This window comes from Ascidia mentula, chromosome 2 (assembly GCF_947561715.1).
Source record: "Ascidia mentula chromosome 2, kaAscMent1.1, whole genome shotgun sequence".
Taxonomy (NCBI): Eukaryota; Metazoa; Chordata; class Ascidiacea; order Phlebobranchia; family Ascidiidae; genus Ascidia; species Ascidia mentula.
The window spans coordinates 3,100,658-3,122,796 of record NC_138567.1 but is presented as its reverse complement, the minus strand read 5'-3'; the positions used below and the strand labels follow the sequence as shown (position 1 = coordinate 3,122,796).

Below are 22,139 nucleotides of genomic sequence, written 5' to 3'. Positions count from 1 at the left end.
AAAAAATTGCACTTAAATCAACTTCTGTTGCGGCATCTAACGAGATTGCTTCTGTTGTTGTTCCGACATTGAAACATTTGGGCAATGACTGAAATTAATAAAGCTGCAACTCGTTTATGCGCAGACATCATCTCCACAACCAAATGTAATTTACGAATTTACGGTGAGCACCACGGACTTAATGAACTTTAAGGACAACAAAATAATGTTTGCTACGAACAGGAACGGAGTTATGACAAATTAAGAACGTCAACACAACACATTCTACATCATCTTGTTATGTTAAAAATATTTCCGTGTTACAAAACAGCAAAAAGATGGGTTTTGACACCATATAGTGACAGTGCGTTGAGAGCTATTGCACAACTACTGTTATTTTTACTTCGCTCAGCAATATCTACCGTTTATAAACTTCTACTGTCACAATAGTAGAAATCAAAATATTGTTTTATGATTTCGCTGTCAAAAACGAAAACTTCTTCATGTTGAGAAACGAGGTCTGGGCTGATCTTTCCAGTTCCTGCAATTCCGCCACTGTCGGCGCCAAATCTGCGACGTGACCTTTGTATGTGCCGCCACCTACCGACGATTTTTTGCTCCCGTAAACGACCTGCGAGGCAACGCACAAAATTTTACAAAACAGACAATAAAACAATGTGCTTGTTTCGCGATAAAGGATATGTAGTTAGTGTAAGATTTGATTGCTTGTTGAGGTCAAACGAAGCCAATGATGGTCGTTCTTGCAGTAAAACTTTACTATGTAAGTTACACACATTCCTACCTTTCCATCAAACTCATTCACGGGAATTTCCATCTTATTCGAAGTTTGTTCGATTGTAATTTTCAAATGATCTTCGATATCACCTAGCAACCTCCCTTCGTTGTACCTAATATAAAGACAATACCTCAAGGTTGGGGGTATGAACCTCAACAGAACTTGTCGTTAATAACCCGTCTATGGCCACGTCGAAATGAAGGTATTTTAAAACACCAAAACTTCTCTTTCACTCACCATATGCAACATCCACCTCGATCGGTAAGTTCTGTGTTGTAACAACCGCGACCTCTAGTGTTGCAATTGCTGTGATACCAAACCTTAAATGACAGCAACGGTCGGATAAACACGGGAACCTATATAGCTTGTATATTTGCACATTTAAACCAAACAGGCATTTAGCCACAATACACGAGCAGCACCAACCTTTTCATTGTGTTTCGTAGCAACGAGCGAGATGGCGAGTCCCATCCTTTCGGCCCGACCAACTCGACCGATCCGATGAACGTAATTCTGTTTGTCATCCGGTAACGTCACATTGATGACGAAAGGAACTCCTCTGACGTCGATCCCGCGCGCCGCTACATCGGTACAGATGAGATGACGTACCTGTTACGTCACAGTTACGCGTAAAATGATATACCGACGAAAAGGATGAGTTGGAAATTATTTAGTAAGAGACAACAGATTTTTGGTAATGGTCAGTTTTAGTGAAGTCTTAAGCAACTGGGCTTGACGCATACAGCAGGATTTATGCTCAGTATGCTGTATGAAGCACCTGCACAAACAGTAAATCAACATAAATCCTGAGTATTTCAGATTCAACCAATCACCACAGTTTTGGAAACATGTATTTCTGAGGTTAAAACCCGTGGGCTTTCGTATGAGACAAATATATTTCGCTAAAATAAAATTCAACCAATCACCTCATTTTTCTTAAACCGCTCCAAATTACTTCTCCGTTCGGGGGGTTTCCGGTCGCTATGGAGACAGACGCACGAAAGCGGATGAGTGGAAGATTTTGGTCCGCCGCCCAACTGCATGAAGTAACGTTCCATGTTGTCGCAGTCGAGTTTGGTTCGGCAGAATATGATCGACTGATCCATCTTGTGTTCACGTATCGCTTTGACGCAATATTCACCTGAAAAGAAAAATTTGATTTACGAGAAGCATTCCACATTCGTCAACTATGGTTACGTACTTATTAACTTTCCTCTAAAAACTATTTCGTTACATTAACCCATTGCAATTAAACGCCAAACTCCAGACATCAATAAACATGTTTTTATGACAGTTATCTACACAAAACCATAGGCAAAATTGTTTTTCTGAGAGTCGGATAATTTACGCAAAAATCAAACTGCAGACAGGGTTGTACACACTGTTACGACCTGTAAGGTCTCATCAGTGCATCTGTTTTCTGTGACATTGTAATAGCTTTTACACTAGCGGGCACACTAAATTCCATTGTGTGGTAACTTTTGGTCAACGTCGATCCTTTGGGTACAATACTGAGTTTAAAGAATACCTTTGAGTATTTTCACAGCCTCAGACCACTTTTCGGGCGAATCTTTTTTCAAATAATCTTGTTGGTGAACTCCGTCTGTTTGTACATATTTCTTCAACCCCATCCAACTCGGGTCGAGGACGGGGTTGACCGGAACAACCACGTGATGTACGGTCTCGGGTACGGAGTCTTCACCCTCGATAGGTAAATGTATGACGCAGTAATGTATTATGTGAAATGTGTTATATTAGAATGGTGGTTTAAACAGTAACTGACAACCGTTTGTGGTGAAGTCAATAATATTCAGTGACTTTACTTTTAGAGTAAGTCATCAAAAAGACTGGCCCAGCGAAATAAACCAATGCCAAGTGTTTTTCTTCTGTAAATCGTGATCCAGACAATTAAAGCGTTTTTTTTACATGATTTAAAGGAAAATGAACAGTTTTTTCCCCCGCTTACCTTCAGGTCGACCCAGGTTGGAAAGTGCATGATTTTCTCTGCGAGTTTTTTTACATCAAAACTATGCAAAGTTGCCGAACACACGATCACTTGCAACCGCTTTCCGTCACTCCCAACCTAAAACGTGAAATATTTATTACATATTTTTACCGTCATCTCCTTACCGCCTCTAGCGTCCGCTGATATGTTATCTATGACTGCTTCTGGGTGTGGTGACCTGACCTGAGACTATGCATGCGTGGCTGCAACGCGAAGGACTCGTTGTTTGAACACTGACTCTTGATTGGTTTTTACGTTTTTAATAAGGACATATATACTCTACTGGTTTTAAGTAGGTCCTACGAGCCTTAAGAAAGATAATCGTTACATAATTTATTGCAATCAACACTAGTTGACCTAAACCAAGCACATAAAACAACATCGGTGTTGTATTTTGTCTCGAGCGATCTTTGATATTACATTAAGCGCCAATCCTGCATTACTAAGTGGTGTGGTTACACATGACAGCAGGCTTCCATTGGTTTACCTGAGGGCATTTGGAATGCATTCTTTTGATGAAATCGCCACTTCCAGCAGTGAGAAGACCGTCACATTCGTCCAGTACCAGAAACTTCACTTGGTCCAAATCAACCTGTGCAGATTACAACTTTAAGGCTTTTTTTGTCAACCACAAATCCAACCAACAACAAATTAGATTTACAACAAGGATTGCCTCGTCACCTTTCTCGTGGAAATAAAGTCGTCGATTCTTCCGGGCGTTCCAATTAAAATATCGACTCCCTGGTCGATTTGCCTTAGCTGGTCAGACGCGGGGACTCCCCCCACAACGAGAACCTCGTTGAGTCCAGGTTTTGAAATATTTTTCTTGAGGGTTTTTATAATATTGGCGGTTTGTTCAGCCAGTTCACGAGACGGTTCGATTATGATTGCATAAGGAGCATTGTTGTTCTTTCTGCTGCTTTGTTTCTGTGCAAACATTGGGAAGGTTTTTTTGAGCAAGTATCCAATGCAAATGTTTTTATTTTATTATTTGTAGTGGTTGAACACCTTACCATCTTTTTAACATCATGAAAGTACATTTAGATAAATAAAAGTAAAACCTGGAAAATTAGATAATGTCAACATAAACAAAAAATCATGAACACCAGTTCACAATGTACATAAATGCTCTCAATTTCCGAAATAACGTACACAAAAAAAGGAAAGTTTCAGAAAAGTTCTTCGGACACGGATAGAAACAATACTCACTGCAACTGTTGCACTTCCTGTAGACGAACTATTGATCGAGTCACTCTCAGATGCTTTTGCAAGCGCAACATATCCATCACCAGGAGGATGCTTAAATGCTTCATCACCAAAATTAAACTGAATTTCGGCATTTTTGAGCACGCAAGCAGCAAACATGGCCTGTTTTCTTGTGTGTCCCGGTATGTCAAACGCATGACCGAGATCTTGTCCATTCTTGGAATACTTAATCAAACCTGCAAGAAAAAAAGCTGGTTTGAAAAAATGAAATCATGCAGGAAAAAAATTCATAATTAACAGCTCAATTCTGACACATATAAAAAAAAAACAGACAAAGAAATAAATTTTTGTTTTTGTAAAATTTGACAGTACAAATTGACCAGAAAAATCTACTTTTTGAATAGTAATTGATCCAACAAATTAATTATAACATACTGCTTTGTAAATTACCTTGTTCAAAAAACAGACACACAAAATAGCTAGTAACCAGTAGTAATAATTAAACTCTACTGACCTTGATCCATATCCAGGTAGCAACCAACAGTGTCATGCATGGTGAAAGGTTCTCCGTAAGTATCAAACTGTCTATCATTGGACTTCTTTCCTGTTCCACCAAACCCATAACCAAGTTTATCAATGCCAAGGTTTAAATCAGCATGTGCGGTTGACCAACCAACACGGTTTAACCCCTCATCTTTACATGTGGCCTGGATGCAACAGAGTTATACTTATACTCATACACAGGTTAAAAGATCATATAATCAACACACGAAACCATAACCTGCAAAATGTAGACTAATAACCAATAAGGTGTTATATAAAACTCATAAACATAAAAATTGGTGACATTTTATTTTTATATATATATATATTCATAAAAGTTTTAGTGACATTATGGATGTTGGCAAAATATGTTTGGTCACAGTCAAATTTACAAAGAAAATAAACAAAATGTGCTTAAACTCAGTTCATAATGTGTCAAAAATGACCTCACTATTCAGGAAAAATGGCTACATTATTAAATGTACCTCATAGTAATATTTGCCAGAAGTAATTCCTTTTGTTGAACGACAACCATGCCAGTCTTTAAACTCGCGACATTGACACAGCAAGCCATTTGGAGCAATGGCAAAAGATGAACCTCGGTCAAATGGGTTCATCTGCCACTTCTGAAAAACTGGACCAGATGCCTGAAAAAAATGGGGTGTTATTATATTTGTTAAAAAAGCAAGTCTGCATATAAAAGAAAACATAACAAATTTAAGATAAAGGTTGGCAACCCTCCGTTGAAACTATATGTAGAATTTGATTAAGTTAAGAAACTGGACATATTTTATGTACAAACACTTTTTTGCAAAATTTACTGCATGTTGTTTATAAAAGATGATTAGTTATTACCTTGAGTTTTGAAGTTGTGCCTTTACTAGTATACGATTCATGCACAATCTGAATGACTGGAATACTGAAGGCTGCAGTTTTTCCAGAGCCAGTTTCAGCGGCCATCAAAACATCACCTCCGCCAAGAATTAGGGGAATGGACTCAACTTGAATATCGGTTGGTAAATTCCAACCCAATTCAGTCACCACTTTGCCAATCTCAGGCATCACACCCAAGTTTTCAAATGCAGTCATTTTGTGGCAAGTTTTGATTGTCACAGAAACACAACCAACCCTTAATTAACTACTGTAAAACAAATACAAAAGAAAGATTGCATAGTACATAAAAAATATCATCCAATAACAGGTATTTGTCAGTTGTCACCCAAGCATATTATTTTCACACATGCACCAAGCATAACCATGTAAATGTTGGCAATTTGCACCCATTACAATAAACTGTGTTGTTGACACTGCTTCGTTTTTGGGGATATTCAAGAAAAAGGTACACCAATAAAGAACGTAAAATAGGACTGCAAAATGTACAAGAACAATAAAAATATAAGTCACACAAAGCATCATTTGCTACTCAATGTTCAGAGTACTTTGCACAACAATTCCATTTTTGAAATTAAAATACATCTCACTATCCAACTGAGATTCCACTTCTTGTTCTGTGCATTCAGGTTTTGACTCAAAACAATCAAAAACTTGGTCACCCTGTGAGTCAACAACATATTTCATTGTCAAATCGTAATTGTCACTGTTTTTATTTTTGTTTTCTTCATGAAGTTTATTCTCACTTAGAAGTGAGATTGTCCCTGTGTCATACCTTATATTAGCACAAGTAGCAACAGAAATGTCTTTATCACATTGCTCTGATGTATCTGAACCTGACTCTGGGCATTTAACAAGTTTGCTGTGCTTCTGAACATGGAGCACTTTTGCTGTGCAATTTTGTAAGTTTTCCTTATCATTACCAGTTCGTACGACAGAGCCTGTTGCAGCATTTGTACATTCCGCATCACTTTGTACAAGATCAGAAGCATTGCAATTAGTTTTTTTAGATGTTTTTTGGACGTTACATTTTTTCCTGCTGTGAACAATCTTTGTAAACTGAAACAATTTGGTTTGCTTCAATCCAGTTTCCTCAGGTAATTGTAAATGCTTCAGAGCCCCATAACGCACCTTCGAAATTGTTGGAGTCCTTTTTTTCTGCAAAAGGTAATACATAATATTGGTTAGGCAATAATTACAGAGATGTTGCTGCTCAGCCTAACATAATAATATGTAAAGTGGGTATGCATATTAAACTTGGGGTTTATTTGTTCCATGTTTTACCGAGAATTGCTACATCGCAACATATTTAAAATAAATAAAAAATATGAAACAAAAATACCTCATTATAAACTTACAAATAGTCTTTAACAAGTTACAGTAGTAGTTCACCTTGGCACAATTTAAGCTGCTGCTACGCTTTGCAGACGTTTTCGAAATCCATCCGTTGTGATCAACCTTCATTGTCCAGGCAGTTTTTCAAGAAGGGCTCTTGAAACTTGAACTCAAAAATATCGGAAAAAATACTTACGTAGACAAGTCAGGTAAGACTCGCCTTTTTCTCGTCTCTCTCTTTCTCTCACGTAGACAAGTCAGGTAAGACTTGCTTTTTTCTCGTCTTTCTCTCTCTAACATGTTTGGCGGAAACTTACATGTGTTTAACTCATTTTCTTGAAAGTAAACCAACACAAACAAATGTTTAGTAGTTTGCACGTCATAGACAAAGGTTTATTTTTGCAACAAGAAACGTTTTGGTGTCCTGCGACTAATACGTTCCCACCAAACCATACCCGACTTGTCTACGTAAGTCTAAGAGAGAAAGAGAGAGACAAGAAAAAGGCGAGTCTTACCTGACTTGTCTGATACCCGACTTCTCTACTAAGTCTGAGAGAGAGAGACGAGAAAAAGGCGAGTCTTACCTGACTTGTCTACGTAAGTATTTTTTCCAAAAATATCGATGCTTGTGACGTCATGCGTTTTATGGTGCTGCCCCTAACTAAAAATGTTTTTTTTTATGTTCAGCGCCTTTTAAATAAAGTGCAATGAGATGCTTATTTCAAAGTATGACAATTTTATACATACTTTGTTTACACAGTACGTTTCACCCAAAACCCACTGAACATTTATGTGACTCTGGTTTCACCTTTACCACAATCGTTTTGCCAGGTTATAAACAAACGTGCAAGCAGAATAAAATAATTGCAACGGTGTTTAGTAAATGTTAGCAATATATTCCGAAGAAATTATCCAAGTCTTTGCGATGACGAAAAAATATCAAAAACGAAAGATTATATTTCAATAAAACACAAACGTTTCAGTCCAAGTTAAAAAAACAAAATAATTCTCAACTAGCAGTTTGTTTTTCAAGTAACGTTTCGAGACTTCTATATTTCATGATTTAGTTTCCAGCAACCCAGTGATTACACACGTTTATACATGAGTTGCTACGTGAGGTAATATTGACTTACTTCCATGTATTTAAACAGGCCGTTTAAACTTGATGAGCCTGGCCTGCGTTGCGCAACATAGCACAGGAAGACAGTGAAAACAAGGAAGCAATACTTTTTTGAAAAAGTAAAATTGGATTCCTGCAGCGAAATGCAATGTAATAGTGAGGAATGCGAGGAGTTTCATCGTTGCATTGAAGTCACTTATACACGCCATTCTGAATCAAGCATTAGGTAAAGAGTCAATAAACGACCCTTACGGCTATAAAGGCGAGGCAAAAGGTGAACCAAATTTCTTTCCCTAATGTTTTTGGCAGATTATAGCATACGTGCAGTATATAAGCTTATAAATATGCTTGTCTGCATAATCCTTAAAGGCACAGAGTTGATTCTTTGTTGTACAAGTAGCCTAGAGTGAATTCGTATTTATCTACATACAGCATATGAACACACAACATAAACACGTTGAATTAAATGTGACTTTGATGTGATAACGGTGACTGGTCAAAAGCGCATTACAAAATCAGCTAGAAGACGATATCCATGCCAAACACTCTATTAGATAAATATTTACCATCCTGCTCAGCCATTTAATTCTTCCCCAAGTAAATCATTCACCCAAGTGTAAATTGTATTAAAGGGGTGCAGCATAAAACACGTTATTACTGCATTGGCTATAAAAGGTATTAGGTATATGTTTTTTACAACAAGTTTGTCTAACATCGGACAAGTTCCTATTTATCCCCTTATTGATGTGGCTGATCCTAATTTTTAATTTTTTGTGGCATTGCTAAAAAAATGGTTCAATTTCTTCAACTTGCCGTGTCAGTCTCTGGTTGTAAAAAAATGGTGGAAAGGTTATACTTAATTATTTTTGCTCATAAAGTTTTTTAGCACAATTAAATTACGACATTTGGGTGAATAAACTACCGCAAATTCAGGCAGGATAATATATATCTCGTGTGTGAATACCACAACATTCCTGTGTCTCAAAATAACTGACGTCCATTTATTTTTGTATTTTGAGGCAACAAAAAATGTCGGGTAACGTGGGTATCTCGTTAGGTTTTCTTGGGTTTTCTTTCTTTGTGAGCCAACAAGTCATCATTTGCATGGCAACGATTGTTGCAACTGTGTTTATTGTTGCAATGTATCACGCCACTGAGAAGCAAAAAGCACAAGAACAAAGAAAATTGGAGGAAAAGAAATTAGAAAAACAAGCACAACTGGAGAAAATGCGACTGGAAGAAGAAATAAGAATGCATAAAGCAGATGAGAAAAGATTGGTTTTACAAACGGAAAAGGAATATGAAGGAAGAAAACTAGCTTTGGAGGCTCACAAGGATTGCCAGAAAAGAAAAATGGAACTGGAAATGGAAAAAGAAAAAAATAAGACACACTTAGCTTTAAAAGCAAGGGGCGAGGAGAGAAGCAGAAATGATTGGAACGTACAAGCAGAAGCAGAATTGAATTTTGGTATAGGATCGATAAAGGGCGGCTTTCGATTTTAGAATTTCCGGTCACAAAAATTAAATATTTCAGTATAAAGTTCTCATGTACAGAAAATATGCGGCGTATGTCGCATTTGAACTGAAAAAACGCTTTTGGTGCAAAACTAAAACAAAAGTTATTTTAATCGACCACGTACGTCTCTTACTTTTTTACTGTTGTGAAATATTATCTTTTTTCAAATTTTTATTTATAAGTTGTATTTTTACTTTGCCGCCATTTATCGCCTGGCACTATTTAAGCCGCTTTAGCCTTGTTAGTTACTTATAGTTACTTGTACAGTTTGTATCTTAAGTTCGTAGAAATAAATATTTGCAAAAAGAGGTTGATTGTTTGATTGTACGTGCTCTTCTATGCGCATTGTGTAGATTTAGTGTGCACGTAATACACGAATTGTTACGTGAGGTAATATTGCCTTAAGTCCAAGTGTAAATAGGCCGTTTAAACCTTGACTCGACGAAAGACTTGTCTGCATTCACAGCACAGCCGACGTGAACGTGAGAACCAGCAGGAAGACGATGAAAAACAGATCAGCAAAGCAAGATTATTTTTTCAGTAATGAATAGCTGTTCACAAGTTGGTTTACACAGTACGAAATGTGATGTAATAGTGAGGGTCCTATCGTTACCTTGAAGTTATTTATTCGCGCCATTCTGAATCAAGTAATAGATGAAGTGTCGATCAACGAGCCTTTACTCAAAGAGTTGCAGCAAAAATTATTCTATAAAATACTGCTCTACTGTTTTTTGCCAAGTTTATAGCCTACGCACAGTTTAAACACAAGACTCTACAGGGTAAATATTTACCTATCAACGCAGCCATTAATTCTTCGCCAAGGGAATCATTTTCCAAAGTTGATACAGGGGTGCATGTTTTGTATCAAGCAGTTGTGGCTGTCATCGGATAATGAGTTTCTACCCATGCTCTTATTACTGAGACTGGTCCTAATTTGATTTGTAGCATTGCTTTAATTTGTAAAAAAAAAGTTGTAAAATTTCTTAGTTTTTACATGAAAAGCTTGTGACCAAAATTAGATTAGGCCTACAAGTTCAGAGTGAGTAAATTTAAGCACGAGAAGACATAACAGGAAAATGTTGAGAAGGAATCTTCTTTGTTAGTTTAGCGTGAAAAGAACCAACGACCAGAAATACGCTTAAAAGTGTAGTTATTATGTTATGGTACTTTTCAATTTTTCTTTGGCATCAATCGTTTGCCAAACTGGGCGTTTTTATTCAGAGAAGCTTAAAAACTAAGGATGTTTTACCGCAAAGTGTTATTGACGTTCCTACATACATTCTAAATCTAACGACTTAAAAACGAACGCCTCACACCACAATATTCCTGTGTCTTTATGAAACTGACGTTAACAATATTCTTTTTGTATTTTAAGGAAAACATTATGTCGGGTAACGTTGAGATCTGGTTAACTGTAGATGGCCTTCAACTTTTCTACTCTTCAAACGGGTTTGTCTTTATTTGCTTTGCGACGATTATTGCAATTGTGTTTATTGTTGCAATGCATCACAACAACATTGGTAAACGCTAGTGATGTTTCGCATCGAATCCGCGTACCCGGCCTCTTGTGGCCTCCATTAGGTTTACAGGCTTCGCAGCCAAGGCATTGCAACCCACGCATTGAAACCTAGGAATTAAAACCCAGGCATTTGTATTGTGACGACTATTACAGCTGTGTTTATTGTTGCAATGTATTACGACGCTGAGAAACGAAAAGCAGAAGAACAAAGAAAGTTGGAGGAACAACAAAGGCAACAACAATTGGCTCTAATGGGTCAAATGAATTTTGGTATCGGTTGGATAAAAGGCGGCCTTCGATTTTAGAATGGACGAGCTGCTAAAGAAAAATATATAAACGATGCTTGTGATTTTTTGCAATCAATGTGTAAAATTATGACGTCATTAACTATTTGGATTCGGCCGAATCCGGATTTTTTCTGTTTTTGGAGCATAACTAATTTTTACATTTCTGCGTTATTTATCTTTTGCCAATCGCTTTAGGATTTGTGTAGTTTCAAATGCATTCTGTAGCTTAGGCTCGTAGTAACAAATATTTGGAAAAAGAGTGTGTACCAGTACCAATTTTTGCGCATTGCACGATGATAAACAATAATCGATTTCAAGAAAAATTAAACTTATTTGCTTGATGAGTTATTTTCATTTTCAGTTGAGATGATCAAAAATGGTTTGCTGCGTCTTGAATGACCTCAAACATTGGTAAACGTTAGTGATGTTTCGCATGGAATCCGCGTGCCCGGCCTCTTGTAGCCTCCATTAGGTTTACAGGCTTCGTAACCCAGGTATTGCAGTTTAATTGGATCAGTCACTTTTTCCTGACAAGCCGGAACGAGATTTGACCCTGCCAATGCTAATCAAACCGTTGCATGAAACATTACTGCGTTCTTGTGCCGTCTAGTGCCTCTTTTTTTATAGCACATGATAACCAAGCACCACGTCGCCAAACTGTAACCGCATTAAATTGGGTTTGAAAGAAAAAGGTTAAGAACCAATGCTATAGCATGAGGCACTTGATGTGCAAACAAAGCATGTGGATAATTTTTATTTCTGTGTGCATAGTGAGTTTGAAATCAGCAATTGAATAAAAACTACAAGCAATTACTAAACTAAAAATACAAGAATACAAAAAACGAACCACTTTTCAAACAATTTTTTGCACGCCAATTCCGGTTCTGTGTGATCCAATTAATTATTTGCCTACACTAATCGTCGGGCATTCATCGTTATACATTTCAGAACGACGACCATTCTGCCCCAAAATATAACCCTGGCATTTGTCAATAGAAACTACCACAGTCTCACATGCTTCTTTCTGATCCTCACAGTTTAAGCAGAATATTTTCTCCTTCAATTTTTCCATGAAAGGTATCACGTGGTTTTCGACCACTCTAATTCTTCTTTGCTTTTCCAAACCAACAATTGGCGACTCCACAATCAGTTTCCGGGCAACTTTGTTCAGTGCTGCAACACATGCAGTTATACCGGTCACAGATTCCTTACGGGGAAATCCCCTCGCATAAATGTCCGACGCCAATTCTATAAACATCATAGCTTCCCAGTATTTCTGTTCTTTGAAATATTCGTCAGCTTTTTTCTTCAAAGAAACGTCAGTTGGAATTGATGAACCTTGAAGTGAGCGTAAATATTCGAGTTTTACGTGGTCAGCTTCTTTGAAACGCTCGTGTTTCATTAGTTTGCGGTACCGTGATATCAGATTTTGATCACCAACAGTTGTGTCTGCAACAAATAGCATTAACATTAAAACATAATGAAAAAATAAGTCCACGTCGGTTACCTTCGTGCAAAACCGGCAATTCCACTTGGGTTTTGTTTTTTTTGCAGGCGACGAAAGACGACGAATCGTTTGTGACGTCATGTCCCCTTTTAGTTTCTGCAATTCGTAACGTGATGAGATTAGTGCATTTTTGCTTGGTGGTGACCGACGGATCCTTGTATTATGTCCTTACTATATTCAAAATTACTCACAAAGAGTGAGTAAAAGATCAGGTTCAGTGCGATCATAAAAATATATTAATGTGTTTTGTTTAACATGAAAGATGAGACAGGCTCGAATTATCTGTCACTCTATTGTGCAACTTTCGATGTTGAAAACTAATGTAAAAATACATGTTGTAAGTTTTACGGTACCTTTAAATCTTCTGACCCTTGCAGAAAATTGCAGAGGACTTGTAATTCGCTTCGCTCGTTTTGCTTCTTCCAGTTGATGTACGATTGCTTCTGAGTTTTGCTCGAGGAGATTTTTCAACCTCATCGTAATTTCTGCCATCTTTGGTCTTGCAGCGGGATTTGGATCCCAACATTGCTTCATAATTTTCACCAACAAATCCAATATTACTTTTTCATTGTCACTGAGTGTTTGTTTAAGTTCTTCTATCAAACTACAGTCTGGTCTTAGCCCTGCAATTATACCGCTTGGTGACGTGTTTTCTGAAAAAGGAAGTGCACGGAATACGACGGTATACGTCATTATACCAAAGGCGTACACGTCTAATTCCGTTGTTGGTTTCATATTAAGACGTTGTAGTTTTTCCGGTGCAATATAAGCAAGTTTGCGGTCAAACCCACTTCTCGCTGAATCAATAATCACAGCATTAGAACCACATAAATATGGCAGTTTACAAACCAAATTGTGAGTGAGCAGCACATTTTCGAGTGTGACGTCATTGTGAACCAAACATTTGCCACCAGGTAAACTGTGAAAATCTGACAAAGCTCTCGCAATCATTGTTAGAAGCCAGAGACGAAGCGAAAATCCAAGTGGAATCGAATGATCCAAAATAAGTTGTTGTAAATTTCCACCATGGCAAAACTCCATCACAATTCCAAATGCGAATTCCCATTCGACAAATCCTAATATGCGCACTACGTTTGGATGGTTTATCGTTTGCAAATTACCCAATTCTTCTTTCAGTCTACAGTAAACAGAATGCAATTCTTACATCACGAAAATCAACTACAATATAATTCAAAATATTTTGCTCACATTCTTTTCATGAAAGTTTTGTCCTGACGATCCTCAGTAACGTTGATCACTTTAATAACAACACATTGGTTTGTTGTTTTGTGAAAACCGACCACAACATCACGTAATACACCAGATCCTGCCTCATATTTCGTTGGGTCGCATAAGATGTCACGAGGTGAGATCTCAACAAACTGAAAAAAACACCAAGAACTCCATTATTCTAAGTGTTAAAGGAAGTCACGTAAAAACTTTCAACGATAAAAGGTTTTTTTTTAAGCTTACGTTTTCTTCCAGCTCCATTCTTCAGCTTAATCAGTATATGAGCTCCTGCAATAATATATGTTTCAAAAAACGTTCTGTCTTCAAAAACAGTCTGTGGTTTAACTTATCGAAAACGAAATAAGTAACTCCAGCACTACAAACCATACAACACAGAATCATGGTAGTTATGCGCGACAATAAGACCCGACGGTCACAAAAGAATAGACTGGTTTCTCGGTGACACCTTTTGTATTCCCACTTAATAAATATTATTCCATCTGTTTTCAACAGTTCGTTATTTTTATTACTAACAGGGTTGAACAAAGGATAACAAAACTTGTACTTTGATATTTGGTCGTTTTCAATTGGAAGTTCGTGCTCTTCCTACAACAAGCGCCGTTGTCTGAAACACAAAACTCACTTGATATCACGTACGAATAAAGTTGAATTCTTTTTGTCCACACGGATATCGAAAGTTTCAAACGAACAGGTTCGCACACAAGCGTTAGTTGAAAGACTCGATCGAGTCCACAGGGAGCACCAATTGGTGTTTCCCCTGGGTGCGGAGTAGAGCAATCAGGATATTTTAATTGGCGTCGAAGCAAGTTAAAGTTCAAAACTTTAAATGACGAAAGTTACCTGATTGGCTTTGTGACATAGTTGTTCATATATGAGTCTGCCTAGATTTTTTCGGGTTTGCATTGAAAGAATTATTAAACTCCTCACAAAACATGTTTGTGACTCAAAGTTTGCCCTCTCATATCCATGAAAATCTAAATGTTAAAAAATGATTTGTCGAATAAAGTTGTCGGATATTTGTTGCGATAATCACTGACTAGTTTAAACTTTTCGGTGCAGAATACGTAAATGCGAACTGAACAAAACTAGTAAATTTGATCTTATAGCACACAAGATCTGGAAAATGTAAATTAGTGAAAGTGCAACCCTGTTTTGAAATATAGACAAGTTTAGCAATTTAGGGCACCAGTAGTGAGTTAGGGCACCAGTCTATTTCTTCCTTAGTTTCGCGTCTAAACACCTCAAAAGTTATAAAAAGAGAAGGGTTAAATCCGCCTGAAACCCTTATCTAGAACACAATCCCGTTGGTCAAGAAGCTCAAACAAAAGAATTTGCGGGTATTGCACCATACTGCATGGTACTGGTGTAATATGTGCTCTCATCTGCTGTTAATTTTTAACGTGGTTGGGACATACCGTTTAATTTCTATCTCATTGCAAGACTGATGGACAAGTGTACTCAGGATTGTGTCTGGAGAACATTTGTGCTGAACTGAACTGATGTGTAAAATGTAAACTGACCTTAACAAATAGGTAACGACCCTCTAACTACCAGCGAGTAGTTCACCAAACGACAAATGAATCGTTATACCCTTGTTCGTGTTCTGACGTCCACACTCGTATCCGCTAGGTGTCAGTTTGTACGCGGTGAGCGAGTATTAACCTGGAGTAAAGCTAAACAAATGTAATAGTTCACAATTATTCCGGTAGAAGGGTTAAAAGGGAGTAAAACCTGTGAGGTAACGGCAAAAAAAATTAAAACAGAGGAAGTAAAATTAACGAAATAAACAGCGGCAAAAAAACTGCAATACGAAGAGCAAGGTTTTCTCAAAGCTGTTAAATCACATGTTGTGACGTACTGTTATGACGTCATACTTGCAAGTAATGACGAAAGTTTTCTACCCGTCCCATACCGGGTTGTCGGCCATGATTTTGTCGGCAAGAGCCAGCGATGATTTTCGATGATTTCGCACAAATTGCATAGAAAGACGCGTAGTTTTAAAATAATTATCGACGATTTTTGAAACAGATATAATATACATTGACAAAAATTGGTCATAACTTCATCGATGAATCCACGACCCCCACTGCTGGAAAGCGTGTGAAATGCCCTTCAAACCATACCTAACTCGTTAAAAAAATCAAGGGAATGTATGTCTACCGACCGAATATACGAATATACCGATCATAACCGTCACAAAAAATACCCATAGAACTTTTCAGACAGAGTTCGTTATTTTTTGCCATTTTGTTTCTACCTTCTGTTGCTTGTTGTGTTGAGCTATTGGTGGAGGTTTATGGTAGGCCATCGGTGTCAAAACTCGTCATATTTTAGGCCTACGCTTATGACGCTGTCGGCCAGGCTTTAAATAACGTGTACAAAGGTTAATAAAGTACGTGTAGAAACGTACAATATGACAAGTCATGACACCGATGACCAACCATACAGGTTTGGGTGGAGATGGTGATTTCGCGTTTGTTGAGCTGTAGGTGGAGGTTTGGGTGGAGATAGTGGTTTCGCGTTTGTTGAGCTGTAGGTGGAGGTTTGTGGGGAGATAGTGATTTCGCGTTTGTTGAGCTGTAGGTGTTGGTTTGGGTGGGATAGTGGAAGGTATTTTAACAGGCCTTCCAATGATATAGGTGTAGTTGGGGCCACAGAGTTGTGAAAAGAGTTGTGAACGAAATAGCGTAATTTGTAATAATAGTTATGATTAATATTCGGTCGGTAGACATGCATTCCCTCGTAATATTGAACTAGTTACATATGGTTTGAAAGGTATTTCAACAAGTTCTTCAATGGTTTAGGTTTAGTTGGGGCCGCGGAGTTATCAGCAAAAAAGTATAAAATTTAATGAAGTATTGTTGGAACGTAGGGGCCGTGGATTTATAAATGAAGTTATTAGTTTCATCCGGTATGGCGCGCTCAAAACATGTTGGGTGATACCATTTTCTACACTTGCTATACTCAATCAAGTATTGCTCGTAACATTATAAACTGTAACCCAATGATTATCATAACCAGTAATGTTTAAATGAACTTTTGCTGTGGGGTTTAAGTCCTTACTTAACCATTGCACGCGGGTATGCTGAAGCGTTTTGCATTCCGTCAATCGCCGGAAACTGTTCTGATAAAACACTGAATGTCGCATCTATAACTTTGTCGTTTAAGCCAAACATTTCCTCCGTAATTTCCTCCTTTACAATCAATTATAATCTGATCTCGGAATAGGTTTCTCCCAGCACATTTTTGACTCAGAGCCATGACGTTGTTAATCTTTTTTATTGTAGGATTAAAGGTCAAGATATGCCTGATGATATCTCTTTTAAGATAACTTCCCTTGGGCTGGCGTTCCTTGTGGGCCCAGGAGTTGCCTTAGGTTTGGCGGCGATCGCTGGTTTAGTGATAATTGCTGGAAAGTATTACTCTAAAGAAGAAACAAAAATGCAAGAAGAAACAAAAATGGAAGAAAAGCGGACGGAAGCAGCAACAAACAACCTCAAAATAAAAGAGAGAGGGCATGGGCTTCGCAAATAGAAAAAAAGAAATAAATAAAAACTGAGGGAAAAAAATAAGACAAAAAAAGTGCTTGTAGAGTTTCGAGATTTAAAATAATAACATTTCAACTTTCTGTGATTTTAACTGTTGTTTCAATAAACCACGTTTTGTTACTAGTTTACCTAAACCGCAGATCTGTCACTTTATGTCCAAATTTAAAACCGTCGGTTTATAATGTAGTTTTCTTGTCCTTCAACTTTCGTTGTGGTTTGTAATCAACCAGTTAATCCGTACCAAGAAAACAACTACTGTTTTGAACCTCGAGTCCTAACTCTAAAACTTTCCTTTTCTTTTTTATCTCCGTACTCTATATTTAGACGCCACATGTAAATCATGAACTGTAAATAAATGTACTGGGTATAAGTGAATCGTTCGCTTTTTATACGAATAAATTATTGCGGATTAAGCAACACATTCTGTGTTGTGAGAAAAATGAGTTGACGAGTAACCACCAAATGAGCAGCAGAAAATTAACCTGGTGAGCATTTTTCGCGCTTGCTTTTCTTTAACCTTATTTATAGAGTCGGGCTGTTATCAGATGAAGAATAAGTTTTTGACGCGTTAGTAATATTAAGCTAACGACCCAAACCCTTCATCTGTGTCCACTATAAATGTAGAAGGCGCATTGAATGTTGGAGCGATAGGAAATTTTGGGTTTCCAGGTCGCATCACAACCACACTGCTGTATTTGGCAGTTATTCATACACGACATCATAGTTTTTTACTAATAACGTAAGACGAACAGAATGCTTCAGTAAGCAAGATATGATCTTACGAATTTAGACAACAACACAAGCAAATATTTGGCAGCACTTGCATTTTCATAAATGTATAAAATGGGGCGCGTATAACGACACACAAACCATCTACTCATCTAACTGTAGTGATCTTCCCTGTCAGCCATGAGAGTTGCCCAACCTCCATCTTCCAAAGATGCGAATTTCGGGAAATGCAATCGAAGGTCGGTGAACTTCAAGGAACATTCGTGAAAACTGAACTCTGAGACCAGGGGCGTATTTAGGGCTGAACAAGGCGAGAGCGGTGATTTGCGGGTATTGCGCCAAACTGCATGGTACTGTTGTAACATGGGCTCTTATCTAGAGCTATTGTTTCTGGGGTTTATGGTTGGCCATCGGTGTCAAAACTCGTCATATTTCAGGCCTACGCTTATGACCGATATATCGCCTTATCTTCTGAGCTAAGCCCCACACCCAAACAAAAAAAATACTGTTTGTAACATCCAATCATGATCCATTATATGCCACATTTCTTGACCTCGGGTTAATCATATATTGTAACTAAACGAACTGGGTAAAACTGAATTGCACAGACATTTGCGAATATGCGACTAAATTATTGCGGAATAAGCAACACATTCTGTGTTGTGAGAAAAATGAGTTGACGACTAATTATCAAATGAGCTGCAGAAAATTAACCTGGTGAATATTTTTTCACCCTTACTTTTCTTTCATCTTATTTGGAGTCGAAATGTCATCAGATTAAGATTTAGTTTTTGCCGCTTTACCAGTTTTTAAAGTGGCGCAAGTAGTACAACGCGTTAGTATATTAGGCCAACAACCCGAACCTTTCAAGGCGAAGAGGACAATTCTAAAACATAACAAATCACTCCACATTATATGACGCACTTGTATTTTTACAATGTACAGAATAATGGTATGACGAAATTTGATATGGGCGGTAGGATCGCACACCTGCTTTGAAATCGTACAATAGGCCTACATTCCCCCAGTTATTAAACTCATCCGGAGACAATCTTTGTCTGGTATACAAAAAACAGATCACGGAATAACAAAATAAAACAAGAGTAAATACACACAGTTTACAAGAATACATTACCACCACTAACATTTGGAAAGTTAAAAAAGATTAATAAAAAATATTTAGCAAAATACCACGAATGTTAAGTTGTAAAGCATCTTAAAAACGAAAATTGTTACAAACGTGTTAGTTTCTTTAATTCGTCATCACATTTATCTATTTGTTTGCGCCTTTGTGCATCACTTATATTCATTGCTTCTTTAAAGGCCAATTTTGCTTTTTCAAAAAGGTCCTTAGCGTCTTTGTGGTTTGAGTTATTTGCGTTTAATGTCCCGAGGTTGAACAATAGTATGCCGTATACTTCATGTTTTTTTTCTGCATCACCATAACTTTCATCTAACAGATTTAATGCATTTTGTAGCACTTTGTCAGCATTATCCTTGTGAGGGAGGGCACGGTAAATTTCATGAAGTAAAATTAAACACTCTACTTCAATTCTGCCTTGTTCAAGCTTATTTACTTTTTCAAAACTGTGCAACTGCGCCACAATATTTTCTACTACAGGCAAAATATAGTTTGTAACAAGATTTCGGTTTATCACAAATGACTTGAGTAAAATTACAGCAGCGCTTTTTAAACCTGTGACACAACGATGAAATCCTTCGGCTTTGTGATAGATATCTGGATGACTGGCATAAATATGCAATGCCAACTGATAAAAAACAACCGCTTGAAAATATTGTTGGCTTAGTACGTTTTTGTCAGCGTACGACCTTAATTGGAAAGCTGTAGTTTCTTGTTTCACCAGCAACAGAAGATGGTCTTTGACAAGAGAAGCTTCCAGTAGATGAGAGTGGTTTAAAAAATGTGTGAACGCTCCAAGAAGTTTTGCTGCTTTTTGGCTATTGTCGAAAAACTCTGTAAAATGTTGTAGATATAAAACAAGAGCACATTACTGCATTAGTAACTTCGAAAATTGCTACAAATACTTACCAGTATATCCCAGTTGTGACTCAAGTCTTAAATCGGAGGGAAAGGGGGGCAATTGCTTAGGGATTTTAGAGGGTTGCTTTTTCTTTCCCAAGTTGGTAGCATAGGGATAGAAAAAAGAAATGATCACCCCAACTCCAATTATAATTAGCGCCAGGCTGAAGAATAATCGCAATGAATTTCCTGCAATTTAAGCAGACATGTTTATTTATAACAGACAACAAGCTTTGTAGTATTTGTTTTTACATATCGCTACATAGCACATGTTATGAGTAAGGGTTTACTGTTAGGATTAAAACAAACAATGCAAATATTGAAGGTTACACTGCTAAAAGTCAACCTGGTATTTCAACGTTGTCTTTCCTTTCTTGTAATACATTTTGGACACGTAAAGGCAGCGTGTCGTTTTGGTGATCTTCTTCTACTTCTTGAGAAACTGGTTGTCCACGAAACTCTAATAATCATATCAAATAAGAAATAAACACGTCATAGCCATGGAAACCAAACTGAAAATAATGACCCTCGTAAATTTGGGAGTATAGGCCTATTAGTTAAACAAGAATTAAATATAATGTCAGAATACCTTTAAATCGTTTATCCTGAGTGGAATACGTGTGAAGTGGAACGAGTCGATCTGGATTAGTAAATGTGTTGGTGTTGAAATCCATTTGACGTAAAGCTGTAGCTTCCTGCTTGTTGATATCATCCGGTGATTGGTCTCGCAACAGTGCCATCATGTCGTCTTTGACGGTCAGCATGTTTGGTCTGTGGTCAGGAATTTGGTTCCAACATAATTTCATAATTTCCACCAGCTTCTGAACTGACGCTTTGTCGCGGTCGTCAAGGTTTCTGACTCGTTCCTGCACCACCTCAAGGTTGGGACGGGCGCCATTTTTAATCGAATTCAAAATTGTTTCTTGTTCTCCTACAGGGTAGGGTGATGGTACAAGAGCAATGACCACATACGCCACTACTCCATAACCATAAGCATCATGCTCCTTCCTTGGACGAATAGACATATTACTTAGCCTTTCTGGTGGCGTGTAAAATGGCGTTACGGCCTTTATTGGTGAATGACCTAAAGCCAGTTCTGTTGTTGTTCCAGTTAATGCGGCAAGTTCGGCACTGCCGAAGTCGCCGACCTTACACCGCAGTCTATCTGAGAGCAAAATATTTTCGGGCTTTATATGTCAAGATGGATAAGTCGCTTGTCCTCAAACAAGTTGTGAATGAAGGCAATTGCTGTGGCAATATCCGAAAGCATTCGAACGGAAAGGGAAACTCCTACAGGGATATCAGGATCAGACACCATTTGCTTTAAATTTCCTGCAGGGCAAAATTCCATCACAATTCCAAGCGCATAAGGCCATTTGACATGGCCAAACACTCGTATTATGTTTTCATGGTTGGCTTTCTGCAAGTGTCCAATTTCCCTCTCAAATCTGCGCATAAGATTTATTAAAAAACTTTACTTGATATTGGATATACTTTATCGTTATACTTTTTTTTGATAAGCCTTTTGTCCTTGAGTCCACCACAAATTTTAAAAATTTTGATCGCGAGTTGATTGAAAACTTTGTGTTGCCCGACAACAACATCACCATGACCACCTGAACCAACTTCGCTCCTATCAAGGTCACAAAGAATATCTTCGGCATCAAATTCGCACAACTGAAAGCAAAATGGAATGCATACAATAAATTCTAAACTTTGACAAACTTCATTTAACAACCTGGCTCATTTTTTGCAATTTCCACACGACCTTCTTCAGCTTACTTTGACTAAACACAGTCTGCAGGCCTAAACTTTGTTGCACTATTTTCTTAAACTAGCAGCTGATTCCGACTTACGCCCTTCTGT

General features: G+C 37.7%; 3 protein-coding genes across 4 annotated transcripts; all 3 read right to left on the bottom strand.

Moving 5' to 3' along the window:
- Positions 1–137: 137 nt before the first annotated feature.
- On the bottom strand, positions 138–7,192 carry LOC145890413 (ATP-dependent RNA helicase DDX1-like). The gene is made up of 14 exons (XM_082981405.1): positions 6,813–7,192; positions 5,385–6,578; positions 5,015–5,176; positions 4,501–4,693; positions 3,990–4,222; positions 3,462–3,707; positions 3,268–3,372; positions 2,742–2,858; positions 2,304–2,478; positions 1,702–1,916; positions 1,202–1,384; positions 1,013–1,095; positions 782–887; positions 138–610 (listed from the first exon to the last, which is right to left on the bottom strand). The coding sequence occupies exons 2-14, from the start codon at positions 5,616–5,618 to the stop codon at positions 449–451; spliced, it is 2,214 nt and encodes a 737-aa protein (XP_082837531.1). The 5' UTR covers positions 5,619–6,578; positions 6,813–7,192; the 3' UTR covers positions 138–448.
- Positions 7,193–11,966: 4,774 nt separating this feature from the next.
- Positions 11,967–14,319, bottom strand: LOC145889625 (receptor-interacting serine/threonine-protein kinase 1-like). Of its 2 annotated transcripts, XM_082980611.1 has the most exons (6): positions 14,281–14,319; positions 14,178–14,222; positions 13,914–14,086; positions 13,058–13,842; positions 12,705–12,800; positions 11,967–12,646 (listed from the first exon to the last, which is right to left on the bottom strand). In XM_082980611.1, exons 2-6 carry the CDS (start codon positions 14,193–14,195, stop codon positions 12,099–12,101), a joined length of 1,620 nt encoding a protein of 539 aa, XP_082836737.1. In that variant the 5' UTR covers positions 14,196–14,222; positions 14,281–14,319; the 3' UTR covers positions 11,967–12,098. The 2 variants fall into 2 exon arrangements, with proteins under 2 accessions (XP_082836737.1, XP_082836736.1); XM_082980610.1 differs by having other exon boundaries at positions 14,178–14,301.
- A 6,551-nt stretch (positions 14,320–20,870) lies between these two features.
- LOC145889784 (putative mitogen-activated protein kinase kinase kinase 7-like) lies at positions 20,871–22,139 on the bottom strand. The gene is made up of 3 exons (XM_082980815.1): positions 22,012–22,139; positions 21,781–21,950; positions 20,871–21,721 (listed from the first exon to the last, which is right to left on the bottom strand). Exons 1-3 carry the CDS (start codon positions 22,018–22,020, stop codon positions 21,463–21,465), a joined length of 438 nt encoding a protein of 145 aa, XP_082836941.1. The 5' UTR covers positions 22,021–22,139; the 3' UTR covers positions 20,871–21,462.

Excerpts from the sequence above, each read along its gene's own strand:
- LOC145890413 (XM_082981405.1), bottom strand. The coding sequence starts at position 5,618 with ATGACTGCATTTGAAAACTTGGGTGTGATGCCTGAGATTGGCAAAGTG. Across the intron at positions 1,917-2,303 it reads GGCTGTGAAAATACTCAAAG|GTGAATATTGCGTCAAAGCG; the intron begins GTATTCTTTAAA and ends TTTTCTTTTCAG. Across the intron at positions 1,385-1,701 it reads AGCGGTTTAAGAAAAATGAG|GTACGTCATCTCATCTGTAC; the intron begins GTGATTGGTTGA and ends GTGACGTAACAG.
- LOC145889625 (XM_082980611.1), bottom strand. Across the intron at positions 13,843-13,913 it reads AAAACTTTCATGAAAAGAAT|ACTGAAAGAAGAATTGGGTA; the intron begins GTGAGCAAAATA and ends TGTTTACTGTAG. Across the intron at positions 12,647-12,704 it reads ATTGCCGGTTTTGCACGAAG|ACACAACTGTTGGTGATCAA; the intron begins GTAACCGACGTG and ends TATTTGTTGCAG.
- LOC145889784 (XM_082980815.1), bottom strand. Across the intron at positions 21,722-21,780 it reads AAAAGGCTTATCAAAAAAAA|ATTTGAGAGGGAAATTGGAC; the intron begins GTATAACGATAA and ends TCTTATGCGCAG.